General features: G+C 38.8%; 1 protein-coding gene across 5 annotated transcripts in view; it reads right to left on the minus strand.

Annotated features, from left to right (window-relative positions):
* Positions 1 to 24884, minus strand: part of OXR1 (oxidation resistance 1) — a 448199-nt gene that overhangs the window by 198055 nt on the left and 225260 nt on the right. For all 5 annotated transcript variants that reach the window (XM_027064028.2, XM_053208273.1, XM_027064030.2 and 2 more), the window contains one exon: positions 23831 to 24027. In XM_027064028.2, the coding sequence (XP_026919829.1) occupies positions 23831 to 24027 (197 nt within the window). The remainder of the gene's footprint in view (positions 1 to 23830; positions 24028 to 24884) is intronic.

A 24884-nucleotide genomic window follows, 5' to 3' on the forward strand; every position in this document is an offset into this window, starting at 1 on the left:
ATAAAAAAATACACAACTCATGGGATATACTCAAGATAAAATAGAATGAAACATGTAAGAGTCAAGAATAAAACCAAGTAATAAACATTGGGCCTAGAAAGAATGTTTTTATCTTATCCCCAATGGATGCGTTTCTTCTTTACTACCTTTGAGATATCGGTTCCCTCCCTGGGATCCCTCTTGGGCTGCCCTGTATTTCAACCACAGATGTTAATCCTTGCCTTGCTTCTTGACCTCTCACTGAAATCAACTGTTTCCTGATCCTTCACTGAAATCAACTGTTATCATAGCTCATCACACCTCAGGGAACTGCTTCAGTGCTTCTAAAGTATAAACCCACAATCCGCTAAACTCAATGTTTCCAAAGTGCTGTAAAGCAAGAATCAACAGTAGTGCCTTTCTTCTCACAGGTGGATCTGTGATTCTCTGATAAAAAAATTCCTGTCTTGCAAGTTTTATAATTTATATAAGCCTTCAAAGGAAGGTTTTGGTTTTGGGATCAAACCAAAAGAGAAAAGATTTGAGGTAGATACGACTTTATGATACCCCTTGAATCATATAGAATGCTTTGGCAACAATGAATGAATCTTGCTTTCTTCTTCACCACTGTATTTCCTGGAAAGGATAAGGTACAGAATAATACTGAAATGAACTTGTATTTCCCGAGGAAAACTAAAGAGAACCTATAGCATGAGTTTATGCTTGTTAGCAAAGGCACATGATTGGGGATAAACGATTTGTGTCACATCTCAGGAGCACCAATTTGTTTCATGTTAACATGATAGTTATTCATTTTTATTAAGTTACTACATACTATGTAGTAAAGTGTTTCTAAGTGTTTTAAAAATGTGAATTATCATAATCTTGTAAACTATTAATAGGTGTTTGTTAAACATTTATTGTTTCAAAGGGTATCTTAATTTAAAAAATATATTATGTACATTTAATCCTTGGAACAGCATAGTGATTGAGACAATATCTTCTCTTCACAGATGCAGAAACCAAGGTTCAGAGAAATTAAGCAACTGGTTAGCAAAGGAAAGGTTGCTTTCCGATATCACATAGTAACTGGTAAAGACTGGATTTAAATCTGGCTGTCTTTGGCTTTATGGCCAAGGCTTTTAACCTCTTCCACAATGCCACTTACTGAGGGACACTCCCAATTGGGGCAGTAATGCAGAAATACTAGAGGAAAAAAAAAAGGAAATCATTTCAGAAGTCTACCAAAATGAAAATAAAAGGTGACTGTGGCCTGGCATATTATATAAAATGGAATAGTACAAACATTACCATCATTTTATGCAAAAATAAAATACAAATGTATCATTTTACAAGGCCAAGTAAATAAAATATAGGGCAGAGTTGTCTTAGTATCCCCTATTTTTTGAGGCTATTATTTTCATATAGTCCTTCTTTATATTTAGCTAAAAAGTAATCTGGAACTTCTGCCCATTGGTTTTAGAGTTACACACTTTGGGAGCCAGGTAGGTGATAGCTGATCATTCGTCTTTGGGGGTACACAACTGCTATAGTGTATCCCTGAGATCTTGATCATTTAAGATTATATCCCTTTTGGGACACCTTGGTGGCTCAGTCAGTTAGACATCTGGCTCTGGATTTGGCTCAGGTCATGATCTCAGGGTCTCTGGGATCGAGCCCTAAGTTGGGTGGGCTTTGTGCTGACAGGGCTGAGCCTGCTTGGGATTCTCTCTCTCCCTCTCTCTGTCCCCCACTTCCTCTCTCAAAATAAATAAACATTTTAAAAAAAAGATTACATCCCCTTTTTGGTTTGCTGCGTCACACTGCTGACCGTTCTTTCTGATGAGGAGCAGAATTTGCCACACCAAAATGTCTTTGGCATAAGGACTATTTTAGGCTGATTATTTTTAAGAAAGAGCAGACACGGGAAAAGCTTTGAAAACTAAGTTATACTTTTATAAGAGACTTTCACATTTATAAGGAAAGTCACCACTTGTAAGGGTGTCTCCCTCTCTGTACCAGGAAGGGAAGGATGACTAAATATCTAGAAACTCCTATCAATGGAGTAGAAACAACTTAAATCTGCCTAACAGCCTTACCCTTGTTTATTGTGCTTTGCCTGGTACCTTCTCATAACTGGCCACCTCCCCACCCCAAATATCTTTTTTTTTTCCCCAAACATCTTTTATCTTAGGTTGAAGGTGTTATTTAAAGGGATAGCTTGGGGGATGCCAGGGTGGCTCAATCAGCTGAACATCTGAGTCTTGATTTCGGCTCAAGTCACAATCTCAAGGTCATGGGATTGAGCCCCACATTGGGCTCTGTGCTGCATGTGGAGCCTACTGAAGATTCTCTCTCTGTCTCTCTCCCTCTGCCCCTCTCCACTGCTCACATACACACTATCTCTCTTGCAATGCAATGCAATGCAATGCAATGCAATGCAATGTAACAACACAACACAACACGACATGACACAACACAATACAGTGGTGGCTTGGGCCATTTCAGGGAATTGCTCAGTTTTCCTGAGTATTTCCTAAGTATACAGGAGGCATGCATGTTATTAAACTTCTGTTTTTCTCCCCTTAATCTGTCTTTTATCACAGGGGGAGTCTCAGCCAAAAGCCTAATAAGATAGAGAGAAAATTATTTTTCCTCCCCCACAACTCCCAAAATCTATGATTCTTTTTTTAACTCAAATTGCTGTTGAAGGAAAGCAGAATTCACCACCCCAAAATATGTCAGTTTGGCATAAGGATTATTTTGAGCTAAAAGCAAACAAACTCCAGCAGATTCAGGAAAAGCTCTTTTCCTCCCCCTCAACTGCCTTAGTTTACATAGGAAAGAGGGTCTGTACCAGGAAGAGAGTTCTTACAGAAGATAGGGTTTACCTGAGAACCTGACCTGCATAACAGGGGAACCTTTGTGTTCCAAACATCTCCCACCTTCCTCTGAGTGGCTTTCCACCTCTTTTGCCCCCTGCCCCATGGCCCGTATCCCTGTCCTTAGCTCAGGATTTTATATAAGCTTCGAGTGCTTAGCTGCCTTTTGGCCCGTATTTTTATGGGCCTCTGATACATACAAAGTTAAATTTGTTTTTCTCCTGTTTATCTGTCTTATTTCAATTCAATTATTAGACCAGTCAAAGATCCTAGAAGGGAAGAAGGGAAATTTCTTCCACCACTACACTATAAAATCAGGTTTTCTGAAATATGTATACATACAGCTGTCTTTTTGAAACAAAGAGAAAAATTAACACTCAAACTCATCAAATATTAACTTTTCAGTCTGAGTCAATTATACAAAATTGGAATCAATTATATAAATGTTAATTTTTCAATTTGAGCCAATCCTTTACAACGTATCTTGTCATATTTTGATCTCCCTCAGCATCGTGTCAGTTTATGTCTTACCTGTCTGAGTCAACGGTACTGGGGAAATCCGAATGAGACAACAGTTTCATATTCAAGCCTTGAGGCCCAGTGCCAGGAACCATTCTCCGAGCTGACTCCCTGCCATTTGTCATCCTTAAAGCTAGGAGAATCATCTTGTGACTATTTTGCTCTCTTCTTAGCTGACCACCTTAAGACATCTGAAGGATGGTTCTACCAAAATCAAGATATTTTCTCTATGACATTTTCCTCATCCTTAAGTCTTTTGTTAACAAAGAAAGGTTTGTTTGACGTGAGTCCTTCTTAAAGGAGTCCTACCCAATCCCACTGCATGACATTTTAAATTAATTTACCATTTTCTAACAGCATGTTTAGTGAACTTAATTTTGGTTCCTATCAACAAATTATTGTGATATTTCATCAGGTCATAATGTACTAGGGCACGAAACAAGCAAATTATAGAAACCCATTTAATTTTTACTAACACACACACACACACACACACACACACAATAACAAGCCTCAAGCCAGATCCTACAGTGAGTTTTCAAACATTGCCAGTATTCTCCTTTCATGGAGAAAATAGGAAAAGGCCACGTTTAGTACTTTGGTGGGAAAAATGCATTAATTATAAAATGCTATTTCAAATACGCACATGAGAAGTAAAATTACATAAGCAAAACTAAGTGCCTAATTGTGCATATCAATTATTTATTATTGTTCCCTAGGAAGGTTAAATGCCTTACCCAGTTTTATCAGTTAAAGCAATAGTAAGTCACACCTGGTCACTTTACAGTTGCTACAGTAGTGCTTATACAGCCATTACGTTATCTGATAAATAACAAAGTTGCCTCAAAGAATAGGCCACACAGCTTGAAGAAAGTGAAATGTCATGGAAAGAAGATATGTTTTAGAGTCAAATGTAGATTTAAATCCTCTTCCTCCTCGTTACCAGCTGGGTGACCCTGGACAATTCATGGGGTATCTCTGAACCTCATGCATACTGCGAAGACGAAAAAATATCCACTAGTACAAAGTTTTTATGATGAGAAGATGAAGTGATAATGCACCGGGGTCCTGCTTGCACATGTGCTCATAACTACTGGTTCCTTTCTCCTTCCTCTTCCCCACTTTGAAGAATCTAGCTTCACGTGCATTTTCCATGCTCCACTGAACTCAGCTTTTTGGCTTTACTGCACTCAAAACACCTACTTGTATGCTATTCACAGCTGTGGAGTATGTCAGACGTTTCGGGGGTCATGAAACCCAAACAAAGGACAGAGCCACCGAGAAAAGATTCGTTCCCATTAAGGGATTTAATTGTTACAAAGGTTGCTTGTTTCAGTGGGATAATACAATATGGGAGGGCTGCAAGAAAAGACAAATCATGATGAATGGTAGGAATCATAAACAGGAAATAAGCAGGTCCGACCTGAAATTTGTAAATCTTGGGAAAAACTAACCCAGCCTAGTTTTAGAACAACAAAATTTAATGAAAGAATACTAAAAATGGCACAAAGGAGATAAGGCAAGTAATTGAACATGTTTTTAAAACTAAATGTTATTTGAGCTGAATTTAGAAAGGTGTTGTGCCAAAAATCAATGCTCAAAATAACTTCATTTGAATACAGCACTTAATAAAATGCACTTCAGTTAAAATTATTAAAATCTAAGAGTCAGAGGCGCAAAGGAATCTTTAGGAGCATGAGGCTATGACATTCCCTAGTTTGTGGGATGTGGAGTTAGAATCCTGAGACAAGTGACCCAGGTCCAGGGCCCCGCAGTTAGTTAGGAACAAATGCGGGAAGATTTTCAAGTTCATCTGATTTTTCCAGTCCCCTTTTTCCACTATTAATGATTACATACCTAACCCTAAGGCCGGCTGAGGGTCTCTCTATCCTACGTGTCTGTGTATATTCTCCCTATCTCTGCCCAAGTCAGGCAGGACAAGGAACTCCGTTCTTCCATCTGTTTCCACAGGAAGTCCAATCACAGCCGGAACTTCATGATTTGCACAAACTTTGCTGACAGCTCAGGAATCAGAGGTAGGGGAGGTGGGAAGAGGACATGAGGCCCAGCATTAACAAAGAACATTGGGTTAAAAGATGGCTGAATATATGGAGAAGGGTCTGGAGAAACACAGATTTATTTCTCTGGAGTTACGTATTTATATTTTCAAGGAGACTAAAACCCTCAGTGATTCTGTTTACTTGGCAAAGGATTGTGAAATCTTAGGGACCTTTCCCAGAGAGGATTCATTTACATCAGGGACAAAGGTGTTTTGTTTTGTTTTGTTTCCCTCTTTCCAGAGGGGATCAGGGCAGCTGTCCAGCTCCTCTATAAATGTCCAGATTCATCACGTCAGGGTTTCTGCAGTACAAGCCCCTATAGATAGAGCAGACATCTTTCATTATGTTGCTGCAAGGAGATTCAGGAAAGGGAACCCATGATTGCTTCTGTTGTAGGTAACAAAACGTCTGATCGAGAAACCTTATTTTTGCTTTCAGTACAAAATAAATAAATATGGATATTAAAAATTTATCAATACTGTATTTTCCGTAAGCTAAAACTGTTACTAACTAGCTATTACTTCCCCTATTGACTCCCCCCTCCATTTTCTTTTTCCTTCTTTGGCGAAATAGCAACTATTTGTTACATATTTACCAGCCAGACTCAGTATGAAGAGCCTTATGCATCACCTTTTTTAAAACTCACAAAAAGTCTAAGAAAGTACTTTTATTCCCAATCAAGAGCTGAAGAAGCTGATCAACAACTCTGACCAACACAATAGGTGAACAGTAGAGCAAAAGAACCAGTAAATTTCTAATTTCTAACACGTCTCTTTCGTGTCAGAATCTATGTTACTTCTGTTGCTTGCTCTTCAGGAAACTATACGATATTGTCACAGCTCACACCCTGGACTAAACAAACTCAGGAACTGCTAACATGTCTGAAATGCCCAATTTTATCTATTAATACTATAGGGTAATTTGTGTGTTTTATAATATGAAAACCATATATGTATGTGAGATAATATCCACGTTCTTCTTATTTTTTTTAATCCACATTCTTGGGATGCCTGGGTGGCTCAGTCCGTTAAGTGTCTGAATTCGTCTCAGGTCATGATCTCACAGTTTGTAGGTTCAAGCCCCAGCTCGGGCTCTGACAGCTGACAGCTCAGAGCCTGGAGTCTGCTTTGGATTCTGTCTTTCTCTCTCTCTGTCCCTCCCCTGCTCACACTCATACTCTCTCTCAAAAATAAATGAATCAACATTAAAAAATGTTAAATGCACATTCTTATTCTGAAAGCTTCTTACACCACATGCGTTAAGGGGTGGCAGCTAAGCAGTTTGTTTTGAGCAAGCAACACAATTCTTAATGATAAATTCCAGAATGATAATCTGGGTCCAAATATTGAAATATATCTTATATGTGTTGCCAAATGAAGAAAGCCTTCAGGCTTGTCAGACTAGCCTTACTATTCATGGACCAGTAGTCTCAGCATCACCTGAAGTCTTTTTACAAATGCAAAACTGCGGGCCCTGCCATGGGTCTACCGGGTCAGCACCTGTGTCTTAATAAGACTCTCCAATGCACATTAAGTGGAGAGAGCAATCCTTTAGAATCGTTTTAAGGCATTAAAGCTTTCCCCTCTGAGTCCTGCTGATGAAAAGTAAAACCTAACCTTTCCCCCGTTCAGGTGGTGGATCATGAAACTGCCTTCAGACTCTGAGTCATTTGCTTTCTGGTGCTCATCCTTAGGTTTTCTACAAGTCCCAAAATAATGTAGGAGAAAGTTCTCAGACCGTGTGATGTGTTATGACTCTGCAACAAATAGGGTGTTTAAGCAGAATGAATCATTAGTGTGATTTACACAAAAAGGAGAGACTCATGAATACTGATTTGATACTGAAAAAAAGAGGTTTTGAGATACATTGACTTGTCTTTAAATCAGATAAAAACCATCTGCCTTTAACATCAAAAGATTTTTTTAATGTTTACTTATTTTTGAGAGAGAGAGAGAGACAGACAGAGAGTGCAAGCAGGGGAGGGACAGAGAGAGAGAGGGAGACACAGAATCCGAAGCAGGCTCCAGGCTCTGAGCTGTCGGCACAGAGCCTGAAGCAGGGCTCGAACCCACGAACCGCAATGTCATGACCTGAGCCAAAGTTGGATGCTTAACTGACTGAGCCACCCAGGCATACCTAACACCAAAAGGTTTCTGATGTGATATTTAGACATCAACCCCAGTTTATCCCATTTTTCTTGACAGATATTATCACTCTAGTGAACTGAAATGTGAAGTGATGACCAAAGAAGGGAACCAAAGAGATCTCTCTTTCTATAAGGAATAGTTCCAGCCTACCTCCAACATAGCTTTCATGCACAGATTAGAGAATAAATTCTCTAATCATAGCATGTCGGGGTCCCATCACCATAACCTTCTTTGGCACTTTTGGTCATATGAATGACATGGTTTGATTTCTCTCCCGAGTAACTATAGAGGCTAGGAAGGACAAATTTCCTGGATTATAGAGCTGGAGGAAACAGCAAGGATTGCCTCCTGTGTCCCTGACCATCCTTCCTCGGCCTCTGGTCTCGTCCCACCCCTTACATCTAGGTCAAAATATTCTTCTTACTTTACTCATGTGTCTTCAGAAACTCCTGTATCCCTACATGCCAATTTGATTGGATGACTTTATTCTAAGCTGATCCCTTGAGGGCCATAACTACAGCTCCAAACTCCCCATTTCCACAGGTACTTCAAGCTCAACTGACCCCCAGTTGAACCCTATATCCTATTTTAAAAGCCATCCTCATGGGGCGCCTGGGTGGCTCAGTTGGTTAAGCATCTGACTTCGGCTCAGGTCATGATCTCACAGTCCATGGGTTCGAGCCCTGCATCAGGCTCTGTGCTGACAGCTCAGAGCCTGGAGCCTGCATTGGATTCTGTGTGAACCACCCCCCCTCCTTGCCCCTCCCCTGCTCATGCTCTGTCTTGCACGGTCTCTCTCAAAAAATAAATAAAAGCTATCCCTATAGCCTTTTCTATCTTTGTAAATAGCAACCCCATTCACCCTGATATTCAAATTTGAAATTCAAGTTATCCTAGAAGCCTCCAACAAAACATGTCAGTTTTAAGAACTATTTTTTTTCTTTGTATCAAGAGTCAATTCCTCACCCAATTGTTGATTTTGTTGACTTTCTCAGGCCTAGCTTCCCTCATGTACTTAAATTTTAGTTTTAAGCTCCTCTTAAGAGGGAAATTTTAGGTTTTTCACATTTTTCTTACTCTTTCCATCTCTGTAGTGTGTCTTCTCTTTCCATCCAGTTATTTTGTGCTTATCTCTACAAGCCCTCTGAGACTTCCATTCTGGAAAAAAGTCTTTCTTTTTAAAGTTTATTTATTTACTTTGAGAGAGAGAGAGAGCACATGCGCTAACAGGGGAGAGGCAGAGAGAAGGACAAAGAGAATCCCAAGCAGGCTCCAGGCTCAGTGCAGTGCCTGACCCAGGGCTCGATCCCATGACCCTGGGATCATGACCTGAGCCGATATCAAGAGTCACTTAACCGACTGAGCCACCCAGGCGCCCCCAGACAAAAGTCTTACATGGGTGGCTCCTAGCCCATGCTGTCAGTGGGTACAAAAATAGATCAAAATAACAAATAAAGGGGTGGCTTCTCCTAGGCCCAGGCTGCAAGCCTTCCTCTTTTTCCTCTGGCTTCTGAAGCTTGCTAGTGCCACCACCTGGGGTGGGCAGCATCACAGCTTTTTCCAGCCTCCTTTCATAGTTGGGAACCCCAGCTTAGGTCAAGTTCAAAGAAGTGAAGGGGGTTCTATTCCCCTGCCATTTAAACAAACGTTTCTATTTGAGAATAGTTTTTATATTTACCAAACTGTGCTAAGATAGTCTAGAATTCTCATATACCCCACCATCCAATTTTCCCAATGATTAACATCATATATCAGATATCACATTTGTTATAATTAATGAATCAATAATGATATATTTCTGCTAGCCAAAGTCCAGACCTCATCTAGATTTCCTTACTTTTTACCTACTGTCCTTTTTCTGTTCCAGGATCCCACCCAGGATCCTGCACTGCATTTACTGGTCATGTTCTCTTGAGTTCTACTTGCCTGTCACAGTTCATAGGGTCCTATAGTCCTAGTCCCCCTACTGAAATTGAGCACTTCTTGGCTGTCCCTGTTTCTGAACCAGAGCTCAAAAGGCCCAGGGCTTCAATGTTCATATATTGTTATGTGTTTTTACCCCCTTTTCTGGCCCATATAGATATTCATTCTGTTTACAAAAGAAGATATATCTTCTTAATTAAAAAATGTTAGCTGTTGTTTCAGGTATTTACAACCTGAAACTACAGGGGCACCTGGGTGGCTCAGTCATTTAAGCGTTGGCTCAGGTCATGACCTCACAGTTTGTGGGTTCGAGCCCCACATCGGGCTCTGTGCTGACAGCTTAGAGTCTGGGGCCTGCTTTGGATTCTGTGTCTCCCTCTCTCTCTGCCTCTCCCCACTCATGCTCTGTCTCTCTCTGTCTCAAAAATAAATAAACCTTAAAAAAAAATTTTTTTTAACCTGAAACTATAGTATGAACTGGAAAATCTTCCTTCTTCATTTCTAGTTGATCATCAGTTCCTTTATATTTCTAGATCGTCTCTCTGTAATTCTTTCTTGTCCCATTGCCTCTGCCTTACTTTAGGCTCTCGTCACTTTTTATTATTTTGATACTTTGCTTTGTATCTAATATTCACTGTGTGCCTACTCTGAGCCAGTATCTATTAAGCAATCTGTACACATTATCTCATGCAAACCTTATTACAAACCTAAGTGGTACATGGTAATATTTTCACTTCCGAAATGAAAACCAGAAGTTCAGAGAAGTGATTTTGTCCAAAGTCACAGAGCTACCCAGAACGGCCAAGCTAGGATCTAAACCCTATGTTATCCCACAGCCAAAGCTCCTAAACAGTACACCATATTATGTATTCAGCCCTTACACCATTTGTCTGAAAGACTTTTCTGCCTTTATGCATATATATCCCCAACCTATTCTCCATATGGTGCTTGAAACATCTCTCTATAAAGAGACTTTATCAAGGCATTTCCCTAGTCAAAACCCTTCAACAATTCCCAATGCTTAAGATTAAGTCCAAATTCCATAGTACAGCACACAAGACCCCCATTTATTTAGCCTCTCATCTTTCTGAAGCCTCATTTCCAACTATTGGCACTTGTCAGTGGTGCTCAATCACTTATTAAGTAAATGAATGAACAAGCATTCTTAAAACTGCATATTCAAGTTCAGATAGGCTTATACAGGAGTAGAGGTGAAAAATAAATGAGAGCATGGCAAGAGGGCATTATTATTTATATTTCTCTCTTTTTTATTTAAATGCACGTTTTTGGCTATACCCTTCCCATCCCATTCACCTTATGTGTATTTACAAGAATGTTTCGCATGTCACAAAAGATCTGTAATTTGACAAAGTTACTTAAAGCAGGAAGTGAAACTCTATAGCTCCAAACAGCATTCTAGATATCCTGTTTCTCACAGTAAATATTATTCTACTGCTTTTGCTACATCTTGACTCACTTGAAATAGTACTTGAAAAAGACTTCAAAGACACTTAAACTACCTAGTTGGAAAGGGAATTATTTTGTATTGGTCTATAAAACACTCAATAAACAGTCCTAACATTCAACTCTCCATGAGCACCTATGATGTTTTAGCTCCAATATACTATTGACAATACTTTTTGTCTCCTATGGCTTCAAGAACTACGAGACGAAATCAATGTCCTTTCTATCAGCGTATTAAAATTTAAGCAACACATAAAGTCCAAGGATCCTTGAGTACAAATGCTAGCAAACAAAATATTGTAATGCAGTAGATGGGCAGGCACTATTTAAAGTCTCACCGATTTCTCTGATGATGGGCTATTTTCCATATACTGAATGTGTAATGTTTTTAATATTTATAACACAGTTCTTTTAAATTAAACATATATCAGTTCTTTCCACAAGACAAAATGTACCAGAAGACTTAAGACTCAAATTTATGAAAGACGTTTACCAAATAAATGACCAAATAGAATAGAGGAAATGGGATGCTGAGGTTCACTGGCCATGATTACAGGGACAACATGGGCTTTCTCCCCCAGGAACCATCCATCTAAATTACTAAAAACTTATTCATATAATATTTTGAAGTTATTTAACTTTAACATGCATAGTAACATGAAATAGGTTAATTAAGAGATAATATTACTTTAAAACCACCTCATTTGATTCCTCTTAGTAGGTATTTTTACCCAGTAAAAAGCTATTTCTTAAGCTAATATCTTCAACATAGTATTTTCTGTACCCTGAACTCATGTTTCCAGTTCAAATCCATGTATCTTTTTATTCATGGATTGTACTAACACAAAGGCTTTTAATCTCATAGTTTGTCCAATTGATCTCAAAGTTTGCATTAATGAAGTTTCAAAAATGCTCAGTAAAGGCCTGGCTTGCATGGAGAAGTATATGTGCTTTGCTGTAAATCTATTACAAATGGTCACTGAAACATTTATAATTGAGTTGTTCAAAGTAATTAACTGTAGTCAAAGTAGTTTCAAAATATCTGGCAGAAATAGCAATGGAAGCCTTCCCCTCAATTTGCCTGGCTTTTAACTATTTTTATTCTTCTAAGTAATATTTTTTTGGTCAGAGTTGTGAACATGGTCACCATTTCACTGAGGAACATAAATCCTGATTTTTTTTTTTTTTTTAATGTGTGAAGAAATGTCTTTAGTATGAATTGGGAAGAAAAGCCAACTTAAAAATAATCAGGAGATACCAACAGCTTTCTTTCTGAATGTGTGAAAAATCCTTGGAAGCTCTTTAAATTCATACTGTTTAAAAAAAATGGAAATACTGGGGAAATTAGGACACATATTTTACTGTTCAAATTGCCATTAATTCTACCATTAAATGTTTACAATAAAGTGGTCTTTCTTAATCATCTGTTATTTTCTTCCCCTAGCCACGGTTCAGTGAGACGGAACATTCCTACAAGTGTTGGTAAGTGGAAAGGGCAAGTTTTGATTGCCGACAGTGCTAAAGGGCTTATTTTAATAGGGATTTAGCAAATTTCAAACAGGATCATGAGTATTTCTCAACCATGACACAATGTCCATTTTAATTATTCCACAATTCTAACTAGTTTTAATTAGGCTGTTTAGAAATCATTAAGTAAATTGACAGGTATAATTTGTTTTTAGTAAGTTATAAAACTATTAGCTGCAACTCAAACACCTTTCTGTGAAAATTAATTAAAGAAAACCTCATTTAAAATGGAATCAGAAGGCCAGCAGGGGGAGCGCTCACGCCTTATCACTAGTCTTTAATTACAGACCCAACAGGAAGCGACAGACACACCTTGCCAAACCGCACTACTCTACCCGCTCCTTTCTTCCTGCCACCAGCCCAGCCAGTGAGAGGCTGTCACACACAACCAATAAAAGACCACTATACTTCTAACTCCCAGTTTACACCAGTGGACTTTTTATCACAGTGCCCCCAACCCTCCGGACTTCCTCTGTAAAAGAGCATCCCTCCTTTATCTCTGGTCTTCTACGTTTTTGCCTTAGCTTGCTTGTCCTGACTTGCAGTTCTCTGCTATTCCCGAATCAACACATTTTTAAAATGACTGAAAGTCATTTAAGTTGTTACAAATAAAAAAAAAGTTATAAAGTTGTTTAAAATAACTGGAAGTTATTTAAGTTGTTATAAATAACAAAATGTTATAAAGTTGTTTAAAGTTAACAATACCAATACAAGCTGCTCAGGGAAACCTCAGCTTTATTGACATTTTGTAATCCATTTATCACAACCGTGATTATTCTTGGTCCTGACTTGATTACTTCTGACACAGAACAATCACAGAATTAGAGCGAAAAAAAGAATAAGGCAAACGTACAAAATATGGTGCTAACCCAGGAAAATTAGAGTTGGCAAGCTTATCTGCCACATTATGGGTACTACCAATCTAAAGGGATATCAAACAAACATTTTTCTTCCTTCTGAGTACATACTGCTTCTTAGTAAGGTTTAAAATTGTATAAATATGTAGTAAAAAAATATCTAATTTCTCTAGGAAGACATAAAGCTTTCATATTTATTCTAGAATTGAAAAGAAGTTTCTGCTGGTGGGTTCTCCTAGCCTTCATGTTTGAAAGTGGGTTTTAAATGGAACGGATTATAAAAATGACACAAAATAAAAACCCAATTAAATACCTCTTCAACACGTACACACAGACACAGATGCATATATTGAGTCCTTAGGTCTATTTATCCCACAAAAGAACAAAAAATTGAACTTGGATTCTCAATATCCTTAAATTCACTATCTTAATGAAATTGCACATTCATATGCAATATTTATAAAAAATAAAAGAAACAACACTTCTACACATGTGGTGGTCCTCAAAATTTGTGAAAAGCCCAGGTCAGTTTGGGAAATTTCAGTTTCATGTATCACAAGGAACCTCAGCAATGGAATAATTTTCCCTAAAGGCTCTTGTGACTCAGAAAATACAAGAAGTCATCAGACTGTCAGAACAGACTTCAAAACAAAGTCATTTTTCTCAAGAACATGATTTAATTTGAACCCTGAGAACAGTTATCCATTTTAGTTTCTGTGCCTATAGACAGTGACCCGTATGTCAAGATGGTTCTGCTGATTAAATCACAGAGACTTTCTGCTTTTGCATGAAGATTCTTCTAGCTTGGAGAGAAGGTCTGGTTTAGGGGTGACCTACTTTCATGCTGCAGAATGTGTTGCCTCTAGGAAGATTACTCTCTCCCATTTTTTTTCTCTCCTGTTACAGTGTTTTTACTTTAGAGTTGCTCTTTCTTATTCTTATAATTAAAAAGTCTGGCTTCAAAATGAGAGGCATACAAGTTATATGATGATATTTTAAAATGCTTAGTGTACTGCAATTAAAAAGCAGTTAAAATATGCATCTTGCTTTTCTCTTTTTAGAGTTTCCAAACTAGTTATTACTGTTTTAATTTTGCCAACTACTCAAAAGAATTCCCAGGGAACCCCTAATTCTGCAGGCTCTCTTTCTAATATGTAAGCAGCCCAGGGTTAGTAAGATACAAATTTATATTTAACTGTGCTTCATTAAGTTTGCAATATTGAAGGCATTCTATCTTGAAGGCAGGGCAAAAGACAAGAACACTTGTCTTCTCAGAGTTTCAGAGTTTACAATTTCACAGACCAGTAAAATTTCAAAGGAGTATTCTGGTGGACATTTCCCAACTTATTTTTGATAAGCAATGAGATTTAAAAAGAACAAATCTTATTTAAAAAGTCTATCAAACCAATACATATACTATGCCATCATTTCACAAAAAGGCAGTTCATTTTAATACAGGGAAGGAGGCAGGAAAGAAAGAAAAGGAAAAGGAAAAAAAAGAAAGGAAAGAAGGGGAAAAAGGAAGAAAGGAGGAAGGAAAAGAGGAGTAAGAGAAAAGAAGGAAAGAACAGTCAATTTAGTTGAATAAATTTAATTTCATGAAAAAACTAATACTCTTTCTTAATGGTCTGTTTCACCATCAATGGTATGGACTTGCATTGGGAAACCACTCACTGAGATCTCGGTCAATGATGTTATTTCATTTTTGTTTCGCTTCTGAGAAAAGAATGTGATCTGAAAATGTACAGAGGCCAAGGTCTTTACTATTAGTCATCCATCTATGTAGATTCTTTCCTTGGTTTCGTGCTATACAAAATGTGATCATGAATAAATCATTCAACTTTCAGAGACTTAATTGCACAGAATGCTGCACGGTGGTCAGAATATATATATATATATATTCCATGTACCCTTTAAGAATGTTACAAGCAAACACTGAATTCAATGAGTATTTGTTAGAGACCTATAACACTGATAATGTGTATGTTAAAATGCTTTGAAATCTATTCATGCTGATCAGATTTGGGGAAAGTGTGGCCAGTTATGAGGGAAGTTTTGGTTGAATCCCAACACTATTCTAGGGAGAAAGGGGAGCTAACATAAAGCTCCGGGTATAGCATACATAAGAACACCTTTGGTAAATCATAAGGAATTTGGCTTAGCTAGGGTATAGGGCTGGGGTCTGAGATAAAGCTGGAGAGCACATAGGAGCAGAACAGGAAAGGTCTGTAGAGCAACAATCCTATGTTCTGGGGGGGGAGGAAGGAACCACTGCAGGTTTTTTTTTTAAGCAGGACATATAAGGTGACCAGATCTACAAGGATCAAAAGACGGTAGGCTTGCATCACATAAATTCCAGGTTAAGCTTCACATCCTTACCCAGGGATTACCTGTGCGGGCTGTATCCTTGATGCACAGCAACAGTAACAAGTTAACACTGATTGAGAACTTCCCAATTCTAGGCACTAGGATGAGCACTTTACGTAGATCATTTTACTTATTCCTCACCACAGCCCTTTCAGTAAATGCCAGTTTTATTTCCTCTTGTAAGTGAAGATGCTGGGCTCTGAGATTCCAAGTACCTTGTTTATGGTCATACATATAGCACGGGGAATGAAATTCCAACTTAGACATCAATTCCAGAGGCCAAGTTTATCACCATTGATTGTTGCTCATTTGAGCAAAAGAAGGCGCTCTTAATAAACACAGGGAATGACTACACCTCAGCCTTCCTGACATTGATAACAATCATTTAGGATCTTTGAGAGTTGGTCTTTTCCCTCTAGGCAAACTGACTTCTGAACCATTCTAAAGAGGTTACAGCTATACATTAAGAAATAAACAAAAAGCAAACTTTCCGGTAACATATAAGAAAATGTGTTACATTCTTTATGTAATTTCAATATTCTATACTACAGCTTAATCCACATGTTTTATTCTTTTCTTGATAGAAATGAAAAAACATCTGGACACCACTTCTTTAAACAGTGCCAGGCAGCTTGAGGAGCATTACATTTCCCCTCAATCATGTTCTTCTTCATGCTGCAAATGTCAATTCCATTAGTCTTTTCAAAACCTAATTCTGTGCAAGGAAAGCAAAAATGCTTTGAAAAATCTATTATGGGGCGCCTGGGTGGCACAGTCGGTTAAGCGTCCGACTTCAGCCAGGTCACGATCTCGCGGTCCGCGAGTTCGAGCCCCGTGTCGGGCTCTGGGCTGATGGCTCAGAGCCTGGAGCCTGTTTCCGATTCTGTGTCTCCCTCTCTCTCTGCCCCTCCCCCGTTCATGCTCTGTCTCTCTCTGTCCCAAAAATAAATAAACGTTGAAAAAAAAATTTTTTTAAAAAGAAAAATCTATTACGAACACATCTAATGTCCTGTAATTGACACGGTCCTAATTGATTTCTTAGGACTGTATAAGTCATCTGACAAAATTCATCAAATAAAAATTATATGAGATTTAAACATTTTATAGAGTAAATTTTCTATCACCTTTCTCCCTTGTTTTGTTTGTTTTTTTTTCCTTTAAATACTCCTCATTCCTGGGGCGCCTGGGTGGCTCAGTTCGGTTGGGCATCTGGCTTCGGTTCAGGTCATGTTCTCACAGTTTGTGGGTTCGAGCCCAGCGTTGGGCTCTGTGCTGACAGCTCAGAGCCTGGAGCCTGTTTCAGATTCTGTGTCTCCCTCTCTCTCTGCTCCTCCCCCACTCGTGCTCTGTCTCTCTCTCTCTCTCTCAAAAATAAATAAAACATTAAAAAAAACTTTAAATACTCCTCATTCCTTGGCAATGTGGTAGATACCTGACTGTTTATAGCTTATCTTCCCCACTAGAATATAAGCACCTGAGGTCATGGACCTGGTCTTGTTTACTGTTGTATTAACAGAATTTCGGATAAGACCTGGCATGTAGTGAGCATTCACTAAATATTTATTGACTTAATAAATCAATAGATTCATAAATGAACATATTTTCATACGTGGAAGAGTCTGAATTATACACATCCCTCACATAAATCCAGAACTCACTCATCTGAATATAAGTGAAAAGTACTGTGTAAAAAACATTGACTAACTCACCATAGGGGGCATCTTGCAAAGAGGAGGTGTTCCGGTGACATTAATACAGACGGAATAAAAGGCAGAGACTGAGTCATGAGAGTAAACAGGAGATTAAAGAAGGTGAGCAGGCTGTCAGTTCACATGACAAGGTAAGGACCTGATAGTGAGAGGTCTCAAGGGAGGGAAAGCTCCAGAGGTATTATTCATCAGGACACCTGAGAGCCAAGGAGCCTCCTTATTGGATCTGCTTGGAAGCTCTGTTGAGCCAGAAACCTGAGAAGGCTAAGTTCCACCCTGGTCTGCCTTCTCTGTGAAGTTGCACAGAGCATTAGTGTAAGTAATAAAAGAGGGCTCTGATAACTCTAAGGTAGATAGGTAGGTAGGTAGGTAGATAGATAGATAGATAGATAGATAGATAGATAGATAGATAGATAGATAAAGTGGAAGGCTGTATTATCTGATTCACCATTCTTCCAAGCAGATGTTCCTGAAGCCTCTGAAGCTCTTCCTTAAACTGAACTCTTAGCCAATTTCCTTCCCTCCTCCTCCACTAGCAAGGGCAAAGTTACTCCTCACAACCTCCACTAGGACCACGTTTTCCCTCCTCTTTACCGCCCCCAAAGTTTATTTAGCAGTTACTCTGCACCTCACACTGTACTCAGTACTCAGACTACTGAAATTAATGGCATCATTCCCTCCCCATAGGAACTGATAAAGGGGACAAGTGCGTGCCAGATGCTAAGGGAGCTTAAACACAAGGAGGGCAAGAGGTGATTAAAGGCGACTGTATCTATGGAGCTAATGAAGAGTCCATGAGAGTCCTTACAATCTGGTGCAATTTCTCCATCTTTTGGATTCCACAGCACTTTGAGTGAGCCTCCCCTAGCCTCTGCTGCTCCCCACTCGCCCCCCCACCACACACACAATGTCATTACGGCATCTGTCTTGAATTCTACTCAGTGGTATACCCATTTTTACCAGGCACTCTCCTCTCCCACCCATTTGATGACTGTCTTGAAAGCAGGGCTCTCTGTTTTACTTTTCTTTCTATTCTCATCAGCACTGCCTGTAAGGTTTTCACAGAGGAGGGACTGATAAGGGGCTCATCAGCATTTGGTGTTTCATGAATGACTGATTGTGGGGACAGCCAGTCAAGAGTTGTTTTATTTTATAAATGTCAAAGAAGTTGTCAGAATGGGAAGACATCAGCACCGTTTACTAACAATCACAGAAGGTGGAAAAAGAGGTACAAATTCTAGCTCTGGATTCTAAAGCAAGGAACAAATACTACATAGAATTATACAGATTCACCTTGGGAACAATGGGACATTTTTGGATCCTGCATGTAGTGTCTTCTTTACTACCTCTATGCCTAATCTACAATTCTTTCACAAGTCCTTACATATGGTTCTCTGAATTAAAGGTATCAAATAAAAAGCACATTACAAATATCTGAGTCTACTATTTGGTTTTGTCTTCTGTCTACCTGGGACGATGAAAAGAATGTCATAGAGCGCCAATGTCGAAGAATGTCAAACTCCAGGAGTTTTATCTAGCAGAAACAATGGAGTAGTGGCAAATTTTATTCTATTTTCATCTATTAACCTACCAATTTAATGCTGGATCATTCTAGTTCTAATTAATCCTATCATTTAAAAATAATAACATAATTTTAAGTATTTGAAGGACTTCAAATATCCAGTCCAGTGATTTTTCAAACTGTAGATCACAATTGATTAATTATGTAATTGCTTCAGTGAGTTGACAGAGCATTAGGATAGGATAAAAATCAGAACAGATAGTGACAGAATTTTTTTTTATAATGTTTTTATTTATTTTTGAGACAGAGAGAGACAGAGCATGAGCAGAGGAGGGGCAGGGAGAGACGGAGACACAGAATCCGAAGCAGGCTCCAGCCTCTCAGCTGTCAGCACAGAGCCTGACGTAGGGCTCGAACTCACAGACCGTGAGATCATGACCTGAGCCGAAGTCGGACACTTAACCGACTGAGCCACGCAGGCGCCCCATGACAGAAATGTTTTAAGGAAGTTTTGCTTGAGCTGTGCTGGTAGTTGAGTATATAGTGCTATATACTGGGTAAGGGGTATAAAATATGTTAAGCAGAATACTAAGAAGGTCCACAAATTCTTCATCCTTCTGAACTTTTTTTTTTTCAACCCTCTGATCTATATGCATGCATAATCCCTGGGACTGTGAATATGATGGACATGACCCTCATAATTAGGTTCTGCTGATTTTCAGACAGGGAGATCATCTGGGTGGGCCTGATCTATTACCTGAGCCCTTTTAAATCAGAGAGCTTTCTTGGCTAGCCCCAGGAGACGTAGTCAAAGATTCAGATGAAAAGGATCTGAAGCACAGTTACTGGCTTGAGGATGGAGGAGACCACATGGCAAAGAAAGAGAGTGGCCTCCAAAGCTGAGTGTGGCCCTGACCTGACAGCCAGGAAAGAAATGGGGAACTTCAGTCCTACAACTGCAAGGAACGACATTCTGCGATAAGGAGAATGAATGTGGGAGCATTTCTTTCCCTAGTTGAGCCTCCAGATGAAAACTCAGTCCACCTAGCACCTTGATTTTAGCCTTGTAATGTACTGGGAAGAGAACCAAGCCATGCTATGTAGATTTCTGACCTACATAACTGCGGGCTGCTAAATGGGCATTGTATTAAAGAGCTGTGTTTGTGGCAATTCGTTTCACAGCAAAAAAAACTTACATAGTACTTCATATAGCCAGTTATGATAATAAAAAGAGAGTACGAGACAAAAGATACTTAGACACTGATCTAAATCTTTCATTCTACAGATTTGAAAAAATTAAGGTCCAGAGATGGCAAATAACTGCAAGATTATACAGTTAGTGACAGAAGCAGGGCAGAAAAAGCTCTTTCCTTACATGGTCCTGATATTGTGATTACTTTCCTTTTCATTTATGTGAAGATATGTGGGGGGCTGGGCCCCGGTGCCAGGGTGAGACCGGGTCGAGCAATGTTCCCTGTTGACTCAAGCCAACCCGGTGGTTCCCCCTCCCATTCATGTGGGAGGCTGGGCCCCGGCGCCAGGCTGAGACCGGGTCGAGCAACGTTCCCTGTTGACTCAAGCCAACCCGGTGGTTCCCCCTCCCACTCCCCCACTTTCAAGGGCATACGAAAGCCTTGTCAAGGCTGAGAAAGTTAATTCCTGAAGCCTGTGGTCTGCAGGTGTTGGCAGTAATGCTACCTCCCTTTTTCTACCCCGAGTCAGATAGAAACAAACATGGGAATTGTGTTTTGCTAGCAATCTTATCAACAAGGTCTTGTGACCCGTCTAGAAAATGCACAAGAAACACAGAACTAAATGTTTTGGTTGGCAGCGATTACGTGAAACCTGTTTATTCTTAGAATGGCCTGACCCATAAGAGTCTGGATATAACAGATTGTGTACAGCAACAATAAAGCCGTCACTTGGGCCATCAGCCCACGGGACCCTCCTGTTCCCAAACTCTCTCTTTTTTCTTGCATTCCCCTACCCTCAGGACCCTGGCCTTGGTGTTTGTCGCGCCGGTCGCGACAAAGATTCATATATTTTACATCAATAGAGAATAGCTTTTCCCCTACTTAATACAAAACAATGAATTGTTATTATACTTCTTATAAGAAGGGTTAATTCTCTTATAAAAATGAGTTTATGCTGTGTCATTTTTTTTGCTGCTATATTAGGTTTAATATGTTTCTATTGTTAGGAATAATTGAGGACCTGAAACTATTGTCTATACAAGAAGACTAGAATATCTTTCTTAGAGTTCTCACAACAGAAAATAGATCCTATACATCAGTTCATGAAGGATAACAGCTGTGAGGTCAAAACTAATTTCTAGAGAAACCCACTGTACCACCCACCCACTAAAAGACATTTAAATAACTTCAAAATTTTCTATTTTTTTAATTTTAAAATTCTTTAATCCCCAGAATCATCACTTGCAATTAAATATAGTATTTCACTTAAATACAGTACTGCTTTCACTGCAAAATTTAAATGTAGTACTCAACTTGGCCACATGAGGGCTCCTAGGTTTTGTTTTGTTTTGTTTTGTTTTGTTTTGTTTTGTTTTGTTTTGTTTTCAGTTCTGTGAACCATAAATTGAGACATCGAAAGATAGCTTTCAATGAAAGGGCACATTGGCTGGCGGATGCGTTAGTTGGCATGGTTTCCTTAAATGAGATTATCTGAGAATTGAAATAAAAATATTACCCCACTGTATTACCCATAGAGAAACTCCTTTGGCTCACGTCTGCAGGTATCCTTCTGAATAACACAGAAGCCGATTCTGAAGTGTCACAAGGTTAATTTCATTTGCAGAGTCTGCTATCTTACTCATGGCTCCTTAACTTTTCTCAGGCTCTATCCCTCATCTATAAAAATAAAGAGTATAACACCTACCTAACAATCTTCACTTGTACCTGGTATATGGCATTACCAATTAGTGGTAGTTTTAGTTGTTGTTATTACTAACACATGTATTAAGGAATACTGAAATATACTTGTTTTGTGAAATAATCTTTCAATACAAATGATCACATAGTTGCTAATATTTCGGCCTTGAAAATAATAGCTGTGGGTCCAAATTAGTAGAAGGGTTATATGAACACATTGTTTATAATTCAGATATCTGTTCTAACATAATAGACATGCCACTGGCATTGATTATGAATCAAATTGTTGAAAATCCAATAATTAAATATTCATTAGTGGTAGGGCTATTTAAAAATCATTCACAGTTCATCTTTCTGCAATCCAAACTCACCATTTAGACCTCTATTTTCTAGGTTTGTCTCTTTATTCATGTGGCCAAACTGGTCATTGTTTCTCCCTCATTTTCTCATCTTTAAGGCATATTTGGTTTATACAATAAACTTTATTTTCTGAAGGCAAAATACTGTTTCTTCTTATCCAGTTAATAAGTCAGAGAAGCAATAGAAGGTGGTGGACATGTTGAAGGACGGGAGGAGAGGACATTGGAAAATAGAGACGCAGTAAACTTTACGGGCTTTTCTAGTTGACTGATTTTTAGAAACATGCTACTGTAAGTTTTAAAAATGTAAACATGCACTTGTTGCCACTGTCTTATATCAATTCTTGTTACTTGACTACTGATATCCTCAAAGACACCATGCCTGCTATCTCTTGAAAAATAAGACTCGAACATCTTCATCCGAGAATAGGGCACTTGAGAGTAGATACAGGAAGAGGACATAGAGTGGTAGAAGGGGAAAGCATGGTTTTAGTTGCCATATCCTGAAATAGTACTAGACCAACACGGAAGCATGTCTTCAAGCTTGAAGGATACAACCTAACTCAAAGACATAGGAAAGTGACTTGACAAAGTCACCCAGAAAATTGATGTGGGAGTCAGAACTAGAATCCGGTCTTCTGGTTGTGATCTCTAGAGAAGAACCCTGAAGTATCTGAGAAAAACATTTCAAACATTCCATATTGGGGTAGTTAGGGTGGTGGATACCAAATAAAATGTGACCCCTTTGATGTAGCTTTGGTAAACCCATTAGCCATAGTTTCTACTTCTAACGCTTTTGGATGTGACCAAATATCTCTAGAATGAAATAATAAAGCCAAGGCCAAGCATCCACCTCCTCTTCCTGGGTAGATTTATCTCCCCTATGCATCATCCTCTACCATATATGATATACTGAGCAACTTTTGTCTCAAATAGACCTAAAACACTGAAAATTGTTATTAGAAAGCAAGGCCAAAGACATAATGGACAAATATTGGTATAAAAAGTTCATACTTCAACTTATTTACTTAAAATCCCAATTAAGTGATAAAGTTCAAAATTACAGGATATTATTTTATCCAGGAAAACAGGCCCATAATGCCTGCAAGACTCTATCCATAGCTGACGACTTTCTTAGATGATGGGTTCTATATGGGATTCAGTCCCTCCAAAGTGAAGTACTGTGCAAGGCCAATTTGCCTTCCCTCAGACTCTGTTTTCCTAATGGCTTTGTTAGTCACAGGGTGACATCAACCACTGCCTTAACAACCTGACAGAACAGGGTCAGGGACTTGAGAGCCTGGAGGGAAAATGAAACGAACAAAATCAAACAAAAGATGGCTCCAGCTGAAAAATGGCAAAAATGAAAACGGTAGCACATAAGCTTAGAAATTGGAAAACTATATATACATAAAATTAACTCCTCTGGAAGGTCCTTAAGCCTCCTCTCTTATTTAAATCTGTTGAAGGTTTTCAGTGTTTTTCAATTTCCACATTCAATGGAAATGACCACACAAACCATCAGAACGATATATGCCCATATAAACAAGCACAGACCCACACGCTCACAGTGCTGTTCAGACACACGTCACCTATTCACATGCATAGAATGTCTGGTGCTCACCAATGGTGTAGAACCTCTTCAGTTCACTCCTCCGAGAAGGATGCTTCTGGGTATTGGCCGCATTGTTCTGCTCTTCTTCAATGATGGGTGTCTTGGGTGCGGGGGGCTTACTCGCTTGCGGCATTGGCTTTCCTGCACCAGCCAGAGGGTTGAACCCTGGAGCGGTAATATCCACCGACTGGGACTTTTTCTTCAACCTACAGGTAAAGAATACCACAGGCTGTGATTACTGACCCAGCAGACACTTGTTTCAACTTTATCTCCATCATAATTCTTTTTTTTTTCTAATATGAAATTTGTCAAAATGGCTTCCATACAACACCCAGTGCTCATCCCAACAGGTGCCCTCCTCAATGCATAATTCTTTTTTCAACAACTGAGTTAATATCAGCCCAGAAACAGAAGAAGATTTATTCAGAAATTATAGACTTTCCCTATAGTATTTTAAATTCTTCAAATATTTGTGAAACTAGTTGGGGAAAAAAAAATCTACCTAATCACTTTTAAAGGTTTCATTAAAAGGTATTAGAATGCAGATGCGAAAGGACTTTTATTTTTCCTAATAGCAAACTAAAATGTGGTGTTGGACAAAGATAATGCATTTGGCTATTGCTTTTAGTTTTGAAAGGAGTATTTTTAAAGCTATAGTAAAACACTAGTTAGAAATAAATAATTGCAACCCAGAAAAAGATAATGAAATGACTATTTGGGTAACTAGACGCTGTCAGTGTTTTTCTGTTTAATCTGTAATAGCATCTTAGCTGTAAAAATTACAGAGTTCACATTATTTCTGCAGACACTGTCATGCATTGTTCACTTCTACATTTTAGAGAGCTGACATCAAAACTAACATGGAAAGCAAAAAGCTATCCGTAAAACATTTTCCCCACTCATGCATATAGAATGTTTCTCTTGATATAAAAGTTCCTGATAAACGATAGGAGTTAAATTCAAATACTTCAAGCTACACAATTTTATATTTGTAATTGTAACTGAACCCTAAGCCTAGCTTACTCTTGGCTCCTGGTACTTCCAGAGGCTACTGTTAAGTGTC

Source organism: Acinonyx jubatus, chromosome F2 (genome assembly GCF_027475565.1).
Source record: "Acinonyx jubatus isolate Ajub_Pintada_27869175 chromosome F2, VMU_Ajub_asm_v1.0, whole genome shotgun sequence".
Classification (NCBI taxonomy): Eukaryota; Metazoa; Chordata; class Mammalia; order Carnivora; family Felidae; genus Acinonyx; species Acinonyx jubatus.